The 10,457-nt window shown below is 37.3% G+C and overlaps 3 protein-coding genes across 4 annotated transcripts; 1 reads left to right on the forward strand and 2 right to left on the reverse strand.

Annotated features, from left to right (window-relative positions):
• Positions 1 to 95: 95 nt before the first annotated feature.
• On the reverse strand, positions 96 to 4,591 carry LOC133297193 (uncharacterized). Its single transcript, XM_061496288.1, has 9 exons — positions 4,456 to 4,591; positions 3,897 to 4,059; positions 3,700 to 3,793; positions 2,703 to 2,822; positions 2,530 to 2,578; positions 2,189 to 2,288; positions 2,054 to 2,115; positions 1,823 to 1,881; positions 96 to 529 (listed from the first exon to the last, which is right to left on the reverse strand). Exons 2-9 carry the CDS (start codon positions 4,046 to 4,048, stop codon positions 425 to 427), a joined length of 741 nt encoding a protein of 246 aa, XP_061352272.1. The 5' UTR covers positions 4,049 to 4,059; positions 4,456 to 4,591; the 3' UTR covers positions 96 to 424.
• Positions 4,592 to 5,891: 1,300 nt separating this feature from the next.
• LOC133297192 (rubisco accumulation factor 1.1, chloroplastic-like) lies at positions 5,892 to 7,568 on the forward strand. Its single transcript, XM_061496287.1, has one exon. The coding sequence runs from the start codon at positions 5,976 to 5,978 to the stop codon at positions 7,284 to 7,286; it is 1,311 nt and encodes a 436-aa protein (XP_061352271.1). The 5' UTR covers positions 5,892 to 5,975; the 3' UTR covers positions 7,287 to 7,568.
• A 668-nt stretch (positions 7,569 to 8,236) lies between these two features.
• On the reverse strand, positions 8,237 to 9,824 carry LOC133297202 (peptidyl-prolyl cis-trans isomerase CYP19-3). 2 transcript variants are annotated; one of them, XM_061496299.1, is made up of 2 exons: positions 9,487 to 9,671; positions 8,237 to 9,014 (listed from the first exon to the last, which is right to left on the reverse strand). In XM_061496299.1, coding segments are annotated over exons 1-2 (555 nt in total). In that variant the 5' UTR covers positions 9,489 to 9,671; the 3' UTR covers positions 8,237 to 8,461. The 2 variants fall into 2 exon arrangements, with proteins under 2 accessions (XP_061352283.1, XP_061352284.1); XM_061496300.1 differs by lacking the exon at positions 9,487 to 9,671 and adding an exon at positions 9,699 to 9,824 and having other exon boundaries at positions 8,238 to 9,014.
• Between the last annotated feature and the right edge of the window lie 633 nt (positions 9,825 to 10,457).

Consider the following 10,457-nt stretch of genomic DNA (forward strand, 5'->3'; position numbering starts at 1 on the left):
TTCTGCCAGAGTAACAAATGTGAGAGCGTAAGTGTTGTATAATTAGCATTTTCCCGGAAAATTCTAGGAGTGGGATGTGGGACTTACGGTATCAGGAAGGTACATAAAGGATAGGACTTCAAACACTTTACAAGGCTCAACAACTTTACAAGGCTCTCAACATTTCATGAGAAGTCTTAATGCTTATGTTATGCGCATTCAGAAAAACATATGCAAGAATGAATAATTTCAGTTCTGGTTTCAACAAAATCGGGACAATGTTTTCTGATATTAAAATGAAAAATGTTTAGTTCAATAATACAATCATGATCCCAACATGATCTGCAATATCTTTTGCCATGGATGGTAAAGCTCCAACCGCAACAATAGAAAGTACTTATCCTGCATTATGCGAGCAATCAAACTTCCCATTCCACAACATTGTTCAACTGATGACTTTCCTCAACACAGCTTCAGCACGCTGCTCGAAATTTGGTAAGGCCCAGTCATGCTGGGTTATGTCAAGATTGTCTTTCTCAGCACTCAGACCCTGAAAACAAGATGAAAAAAAGAAGATTGGAGATTACTTTTTCAGAGACTAGACTAGAATTCATTTATGTTACAGTTACAACTCTACCTACTCTATGTTTGATTAGATAAAGTATCTGTTATGTTTACTGTATTTTCCCATTTTTCACCGTTCAAAAATAATGATGACACCACAAAGCCAAGGGGAAAGGTATCCTACTCCTACAGTGTATATCTAGCCCCCAGGCGATTAGCCAAATCTTCAGCAAAGACTAACAGTTTTTCCTTTTCTTATAAACTAAGAAGATTTTGCTTCTCTTTCAAAAAGTGTTCAATTTCACCTGACTGTTAGGGGTGGACAAAGGACCGCTAATAACCAAACCGATTTCTATTTTAAATTTTGGTTAACTATTCTCACATCCAATTTGGTTAACTGTATTTAACCAAACTGAATTAGCAAATCAAATCTATCTTCTGGATGCAGACAAGCCCCTTGTTGTCTTCAATGGAGGTGCAAAACCTCCCCAAACACCCATTGAGGATTTTGACCATGAGTTCTACTCTAGAAGCACAACCTCAAACACCAACAAGGGTTCTTCTATCCCAAACACCAGTCATTCGCCACCACCCATGGAGGCACAACCTCCACCCCAACACTCTCCTCTGCCACTATCCTCCATATTGAAGCACATCCCAAATTGTTCAACCTGCGGCTAGTACAAAGAAGAATCGGTGCTGTCAGTGTCAACCCACTCCTATGTAGAGCTTTCAGAGTTTCTCCAGCTATGGCAACAGGATCACCAACTGTTTGCCGCTGACTGTGGATACACATGTCTGAGCAGTTACCACCACCAGCCAATTTTTGTGCAACCTTGAGCAGAAGGGTAGCAAAGTCCATACTCTGCTCTGCACATTCATCAATATGGCTTGTTGCGCAGCATCAAACTCAGGAGCATAAACGATCATACTCACAGATTGGTTACTGAACAGGTTAATGAGTTAATTATAGTTCAAAGAACACGAATTAAATACAGGTGGTTTGAAAACTGATTCTGCAATCTAGTTTTATTACAGCTCGGTTCAGTTTATTGAACTAACCATGCCAAGTCCTGCAGACTGTGATTCTTAGTGAAAAATTATTTACACTGCAGCACCTCCTTGAAATAAATGATCATTTTTACATTATGGTATGGCAGAAAGGTGAGAGGGTTTGGGTTGTGTGTGTGGGGGGGGGGGGGGAATCAACTAGTAATGATTTTCAACCATCGATCTTCAAATTTATGAAAAGCCTACAATAAACCACTTATAATTGTACCTTTGAAGGATCAAATCCAAATCCACCCATTTGCATCATACGTTGTGTATCATCTACAGCTGAATAAAAAACAATACACATCACAACTTCTGACAAGTGTCTATCCAAATCCCAAATTTGAAGTAAAAATGGACAAAATGCTGAAGAGTAGTAAAAATTCATATTCATGAAGTTGATGAGATAATAAAAAGTATACATATAAAAGTGCTCAGCTTTCAAGTCATAACTAACCATTTTCTTCCCCCAAGATGAGACTAAACAATCCTCTTAATCCAAACAGATTGAGGAAGTACCTGAAATGCAATCTAGACAATTAAACCAAAAGAAAGAGTGAAACAGGTAGAAATCCATGTAAATGAAGATTACCAAGAACGACTGCTGACATAGCTAACATCTACTGTGCTAAGGTCTATTCCATTCTGTAACATCGACCTAAACCTCTGTGTCAGTGGAAAGGGTATCTTGGCTGCAGGAAAATTTTAAATTTTTTGAGAGGTAAATAATAAAAGTAGAGAATACAAGGTTATGCTTAGCAGATCAATATCATAAGTCAAGACATGCATGCATGTTGATACAAGATACAATATGTATAATTATTACAGAAAAAGCTGGCATCTTGACACTTCAAAATGAAGAATTCATGCAAAGAAGAAATATTTCAATCAATTAGTGAGAAACAAGTAGGGGAAGCAAATGTAAAAAGTTACCTGCTACAAATCCAGAAAAGAAAAAGTTCACCCAAGCAAAAGTAAGAGTCTGTTCAACAAGGGAAAATAACATAAGTTAGCAAGGCATCTCCTCATACTTGGCAAAAAGTACAATAACAAGTAATGAGTATGATCCAAAATATAATGCCAAAGTCAAACTCTAATTTCAATACCTGAGGAATGATCATTGAAAGGTTTTTCTTCATCATATCCATGGCCATGTTTGGATCAGAGAACATCTGTGCTTGGGGATTCTGGGCTTGGCCCTTTGGAACAAACAAGAGACCATTTTCCTTAAAAAAAAAATAGAGAAACAATTAGTTCCCTGTTGAATTGGTATTGCATGTGATGATTTAAGATACAGCACAAAGCTCATGACAGAGTTATTAACTTGTGATGAGTTTTAGAGCTCTTGTTAAAATGTCAAATTTGAAATTTATTCACCAACTATCCTCCAAATAATCCAGAAAAACAAAGTTTGAGTACAAACAAGCATATAAGTTCAAGGTTCCAAGCTGTACAGAACCTTGGGATACACCACCTCAAAAGCTAGCTCAAAAGGTGGGAGTGCCCAAGGCCTTATAAACTCCACATTAGTTGCACATACAACCAATGTGGGACTATATATCTCAACACGCCCCCTCACACGAGAGCCCATTGGGCTTGAAAAGTGGACAGTGCAACAGGCCCAGCCTACCTGTGCTAAGAAACTCCACAAGAGAAAGTGGGAGGCGGCGAGGCTCTGATACCATGTAAAGAACCTTGGGATACACCACCCAAAAAGCTAGCTCAAAGGGTGGGAGTGTCCAAGACCTTATAAACTCCACATTAGTTCTCAACACGCCCCCTCACATGAGAGCCCATTGGACTTGAAGAGTGGAAGATGCAACAAGCCCAGCCTACCTGTGCTAAGAAAGTCCACAAGAGAAAGTGGGGGACGGCGAGAGGCTCTGATACCATGTTAAGAACCTCGAGGTCACCACCCCAAAAGCTAGCTCAACGGGTGGGAGTGCCCAAGGCCTCATAAATTCCACATTAGTTGCACATACAACCAATGTGGGACTATATATCTCAACACAAGCCAAGAAACCTCACAAGGCATATGGCTGAATCAATTATCCCTATATTTAAACCTTGAGAAAAACTAGAATATACACTAAGCAAACTAACCTCGTTACAAAAATAAATCTTGCGGGCACGAAAAGCCTTTGAAGGAATAAAATTTGCTCCTGCGCGTAAATTCCGAGCTCTAAGGATCACTTGCCTGGATTAATATCACCATTTTGATATCAAATTAAGAAGGAAAAAAAAAAAAAAAAAAAAAACTAGCTTCAAAGTCAACTGGTGAATAAAGGTCGGGGAAATACCCTTCTTTAACAATTTTGGCATCAGGAGTTTGAGAAGAGCGCATAAGCTTAGAGACAAAATAGCGGAGCACACCTATGAGAACCATAACCACAGAGAGAGGGATCAGCACCCAGTCTCTGATTGCAGTATCTAGCACCAGATCTTCAGCCATTGTTCTAATACCTATAACCAAATAAGAATGAAGCGTCAACACAAATATAATATAAGCAGCTTATGACTCCATGCATGAACAAGTATCATAATTTTTCCAAATTTTGGAATGCAGTTAATTTCAAAGTATTCAGAAAGAGGCAAGAAGAACATTAATTAATTATTATTATTATTTTCCTGACATTCTTCAAATATTTTGAGGGGAAAGATTCAGAATTATGTAATATTTGGCTTTTAGTCTATTGAGCTTGAAATTGGAAACAAGGAACAAAAAATATTGAACCGAGTCGCACTATCTGATTCAGTTTCGCGAGTTACCAAAAAGAAGCAGCGAAGGAATTGCGATGCGTCATAAACAAAAATCATTTAACAAAAAATTGAACCATCTGATTCAGAATTGCGAGTTACCAAAAGTGTGTTAGTTGGATCTTGTATGGATGGCGCTCGATGAATGCGAAAAATTGAACTCTGCAAATTGCAAACCCTACTTAGCACGATGTTGGAACATGACTAGGAACTTGGAAGCAAGGTTGTCAAATAGCCCGCACTCGGCAGCCACATCTCCATACGCACCGTTTTGATTGTCAAAAACTATAAGTTGCAGGGTGTGTATTTGATTTAAAAAAATAAATAAATAAAAATACTCTTGTAGTATTAAATTAATAAGTATTACAATTAATGTATATAGTTTTTTTTTACAAGATAAATATATATAGTTAGTCTATAAACACCAAAGAAATATGTATTTATAATTATATAAAGAGTTAGGAACAATAACATGTGCTAAACTTTATATGTTTGTGTATAAATATGCTTCACTGTTTCACTCAATAATAAGTAGTTGTAATAAATATGCTTTAAAAAATTAAAATAATAAAACATTGTTGTATACATATGTAAACGTGTCTGGTTTTAATTCTTTAAACTGTGATTTTTTCTTTTAATTTTTTTTTGGATATATCTTTCTTTTCTTTTTTTGGTAAATTTTTTGGATATATCTATCAGTTTATTGTTTATCCAATTATTCTATTTTTTTTCATTCTCAAATTTCAATTCAAAACTTTTAATAAAGGAGAATTATTATTTGCAGCAATGATTGTTGATAAACTGGCTTACTTTTTTAGTGTTGATTAATGATTTCAATAGGCAGATTAAATTCTGGTTTCTTGAGTACTCAATTTATATAACTCAAATAAATTTTTAGTGCATCAAATGTATTAAACTCAGCGCATCTGTTCATTTATTTTATGATATATAAATAAAAACACCACATCATTTAAAAAATAGTAAATGATATGATATGTTTTATTCACTTATCACAAAATAAATAAACAGATATACTGAATCTTCAGTGTATCTAATGCACTAAAGATTTATTCAAATAACTCTCATAAAATTAGTGGCGTCATTGATTTTAATTAGGAAAAAGTGTGTACCATTTTAAAGATGTAAAATTGTGTCATTTCAAGAGAGAGAAAAAGATAGATAAAAGAGAAGAGAGAGTTGACAAAAAAAATAAAGATGTGGATCCCATCTCTTTGTGAGAGTGAAAGGATATAAGTTGTGTCATTTAGAAGAATAAACACTTTTCCCTCTTAATTAAAGAAAAATACGAAAAAGTAATGAATTCTGTTAGTTGATTTAGTAAAATATTATCTACAAGTAACATCTTCCTTAACTTAAATCACAATATTTAACTTAATTGACAAATTAGACAAATACTTCGTAATTTTTAAAAACAATTAAAAAAAAAATGAATAATGAGCTAAACTGGTAAACCTCTCATGAGTATAGACAAAGATATTTTTGTTGTGAGGAACAAGGAGGTAAATGAAGGAAGGGGATCTATCCAAGTAAGAAGGTGGTATGAGATAGATAAGGCACGCAACTCCAACTCTCACACACTTGACACAGTTTGTTTGCACACCATGCTCTCACTCTCATTCTCACCCTCTCTCACTAACACTCTCAATCTCAATTCCACCCACCGTTCCCATTTCCATAAGCCCATTTCAGCAACTCTCATCCCTTCTTCAAAACCTTCATCCAACACACAGCAACAACTCTACCAACCCTTCAGGCCTCCCCCAACTCCAATCCCCAACCAATACGGCACCCTCGACATCGCAGGTCGCATCGAGATTCTATCCAACCGTCTCGGCCTCTGGTATGAGTACGCCCCACTCATCCCTTCCCTCATCCGCGAAGGCTTTTCCCCTCCTTCCATTGAAGAAGCCACTGGCATTTCCGGGGTTGAACAGAATCGCCTCATAGTCGCTGCCCAAGTTCGCGACTCTCTTGTTCAATCCAACGCCGACCCTGAAATTCTCTTCGCCTTCGACACCAGCGGAGCTGAACTTCTCTACGAAATTCGCCTCCTGAGTGCGTCCCAGCGTTCCTCTGCTGCACGCTTCATCGTCCAGAACAAGTTTGATGGCAAGGCTGCTCAAGAACTCGCACGTGCCATGAAGGATTTTCCTAGCAGGCGTGGCGAGAAGGAATGGGAGTGCTTTGATTATTCTCTCCCTGGTGATTGTCTCTCTTTTATGTATTATAGACAGAGTAGGGAACATAGAAACCCTTCTGACCAGAGAACTTCTGCGTTGGAGCAGGCTCTGCGTGTTGCCGAAACCGAGAGTGCTAAAAATGCTGTTTTGGAGGAATTGAATGGGAAGGGTGGTGCGGTGGAAGATAAGGTCGATGATGCCGAAATAACTGTGCGTGTTCCTGTGGTGAGGTTGAAGATTGGTGAGGTGGCGGAGGCGAGCTCGGTGGTTGTTTTGCCGGTTTGTAAGGCGGAGGAGAGGGAAAGGGAGGTTTTGGAGGCACCCTTTGAGTGCAGGAGTGAAGGGGAGTTTGGTGTGGTGGTGGCGGAAAAAGGGTGGGAGAGGTGGGTGGTGTTGCCTGGATGGGATCCTGTTGTGGGTTTGGGAAAAGGGGGTGTTGTTGTGTCGTTTAGGGATGCAAGGATGTTGCCTTGGAAGGCGAATAGGTGGTATAAGGAGGAGCCTATATTGGTGGTGGTTGACAGGAGCAAGAGGGAGGTAGCTGCTGATGATGGGTTTTACCTGGTGAAAGCTGATGTTGATGATGATGGTAATGGTGATGGTTTAAGAGTGGAGAGGGGTTTGGCGCTGAAGGAAATTGGTGTCGATGAGAGTTTAGGAATTGTGTTGTTGGTTGTTAGGCCGCCTAAAGAATCGGATGATGATCAATTGAGTGAGGAGGATTGGGACTGAAAGGAATGGAACGGGCAACAGTGTAATGGGATGCTAATTGTTGGAAATGAAGATTGATATTTGATACCTTACATTCCATGATTCTATAAAATAAAGATTCCGAAAGTTTAGTCATACGAAATATGGTTATATTGTTTTGGGATTACTTGCAATTTCCTTTTGTTTTGCTTACTTATTATAAGGATTTAATCGTTTTTGTTTACTGTTGTACGTTTTCTTTACTTTAGCATCTACCTGTTCCGGTTAGTCGTCTTTGTTTTTGGTTCAATATAACTTATGCTCCATTGTTCATGCATTATATATATCTCACGAGAAATTTATCTTAATTCTTGACCAATAATTATACATTGAGAAGGGATTCGCGCTGAATTGTATGATTGAACTGCGTTTTGTATAAACTCTTTCGTGCAAGTGTCTGGATGAAAAAGTTGGTATTAATATTAATTATCATTACTGTGATTTTCTTTACCAATTATGAATATGTATCGTATCGTTTATGGTGATATAAATATCTATCTGAGCCGTCTTCAGTATGCTTATTTCTCCCGCCTGCCTCTCCATACATGTCTCAATGCTAAGGTTTCTTGCGGTTGTTTCTCTTTCCTTGAACCTTTATTCCCTTCACTTTCAGTGCTACATGGTTTCTTGCAGATGTTTCTCTTTCCTTCACCCTTGTTCCCTTCGCTTTTAGTGCTACTTTCTTTACTGGTGTGTTTATTCATAAAGCTTTGTCTTGATGATTGGAGTAAATAATTTAGAATATCGCAGCACCCAAAAACAAAGTGGAAAGACGAAGATGCGAATTTTTAAGCGCTTCTATGTTGGTACCTTTAAATATTTGATTATGTTCATTGATTCGCTGTAATAGGTAAGTCAATGGGACATATTATGTAAATGAGGGAGAGATTATGCAATCATATAGAGGGAAGATGGCTAGTCGCAACTAAGGGTTTGCCTAGCGGGCAGTTGAATTCAGATTTTAGAAAATTGAACTGAATCAATTGATAGATTACAACCAAAGACAGAAAGACCAAACGAAAGATTGACTGCTAATTCATAAATCATCAACCAGCATATTATCATCCAAGTATGTTGTATACAACAGTAGCACAAAAACCGTTTATAACATTGAGCAGTAATCCAAGTTTATCATATCCCACAACATTACTCGAGCATCAATTCTCTGCTATCTGCCCACAATCTTCAATTACAACAGTTTCGGATGTCGTCCCACTCGCTGAACCCACCTTCTCCATCTCTTTCACCACACTGTAGCCATCAACAACTTTTCCAAACACAACATGTTTTCCATCAAGCCACGAAGTCCTCGCAGTGCAAATAAAGAACTGAGAACCATTCGTATTGGGTCCAGAATTGGCCATGGAAAGAATACCAGGCCCTGTATGCTTGAGGTTGAAATTCTCATCTGAAAACTTAGAGCCATAAATTGACTCTCCTCCAGTCCCATTCCCTCTGGTAAAATCTCCTCCTTGACACATGAACTCTGGAATAATGCGATGGAATTTGGATCCTTTGTAGTGCAAAGGCTTCCCAGATACTCCAATTCCCTTTTCCCCAGTGCACAGGGCTCGGAAGTTTTCAGCTGTTTTAGGAGTGGCATCCGCAAACAGTTCCATTACAACTCGCCCAGCTTTCATCTTTCCAATTAGAATGTCAAAGAAAACTTTTGGATTCGACATATCGATCACCCCTCTACAATGAAATTTCCTACACAGATTACAATAGAAAAAAATATCATTATATATATATATATTCATATTCCAAACAGAGCCAATTATTTTCCTTTTAAAAAAAAGGTAGGAATTACAATGTTTGCCACAATGTAGAAGTGTTTTTCCTAAGAAAGGTTTTGAGCTTAAGGCTAAAAACACCAAAAAAAAAAAAAACAAGGTGGCAACAGTAGATGTAGCTTATGTTTATGTTATGTCCTGATTTGAGAAGTAATCAGCACAAGACCGTTCATAAGCACGCACAGTGGGAGTGTGTGTCAAATAAATCATCCAAGGGAACATGTTTCACTTGAAAAGATTGTCTGCTCCCTTGTGAGGGGGAAAATAATCCAAAAACAAAAAAACAAAAAAAATCATAATAAACCCATTATAGGTAACTAAAGTCTAAAACTGCAACAAATACGAAACAAATCAAAATAGAATGGGTAAGATAGAGAATGTTCATCGACATTAACAAAATCCTCAAGCATAAGTAGAGCAGGAGGATCTGATAGAAGTGGATGAGAAACGATTTAGCACAAGCTTTGAGCTCTCAGGCTTCGAAACAGAGCCTGCAAGCCTTCGATATGTGCACTGTCAAAGAAGAATCCTTCATGGGAGAGAGAGAGAGAGAGAGAGGCGAAGTGATTCACAAAGGAGACGGTGAAGTTTAGAGAAGTACCTTGGCCCGAGCCTGACGTTGATTGTTGAATTGAATGAAAGAGGCGCTTTAACCAGAGATTAGGGTTTTAGGGTTTTCCAGTTTCTGATACTTGGCTGGTTGGTTGGGCTTGGGCCTTTATTTATCCATTCAGTTCCAAAAAACACATATCATCAAAAATCATAATATGTATATCCAAGAATTTGTTGGTTTAATAGCAATCCAACTAGATTTTAGGATTTAACTTACGAAAGAAAGTTGCAATTCTTGGGGGAGGACGAGGAATCACAAACCCAAAATCAGATTAATCAAGTCCATTAGGATTTTGGATACATGTATAATAATAGTAATAGTAATAATAATAATAATAATAAAAATTAATCAAAACAAACATTCACTTTATTGCTCGAGTCTTGAGTCCTTGACATTTTTTTTTTCTTAATTAATTCAAGCTTCAAAATAAGAGGCAGAAAAGACAGTGCAAGTACGTTACTCTTCAATTAAGAGTCCATTATTTTTATATCATTTTACATTCGAGTATTCTTCTAAGAATTAATTTTTTTATGGTAAACAAATGAAGGAATTAAACTTTCTATTATTAGCAATAATTGACGTCATTTTTATCAAAATATAATCTTTATAATAAAAATGTTAAAAGATAAAAACATCTAACTCGATAAACAAAAAAAAGTAATAATATAAGCAAAACAAAGGGTTCGACTTTTCTGCGGTCACTTTGGGGCAGAAATTATGGTAATTTTGTAATTTTAATTTATTTCA

Source organism: Gastrolobium bilobum, unplaced genomic scaffold (genome assembly GCF_033153095.1).
Source record: "Gastrolobium bilobum isolate Gb01-03AN ecotype WA unplaced genomic scaffold, APGP_CSIRO_Gbil_v1 utg4400, whole genome shotgun sequence".
NCBI lineage: Eukaryota > Viridiplantae > Streptophyta > Magnoliopsida > Fabales > Fabaceae > Gastrolobium > Gastrolobium bilobum.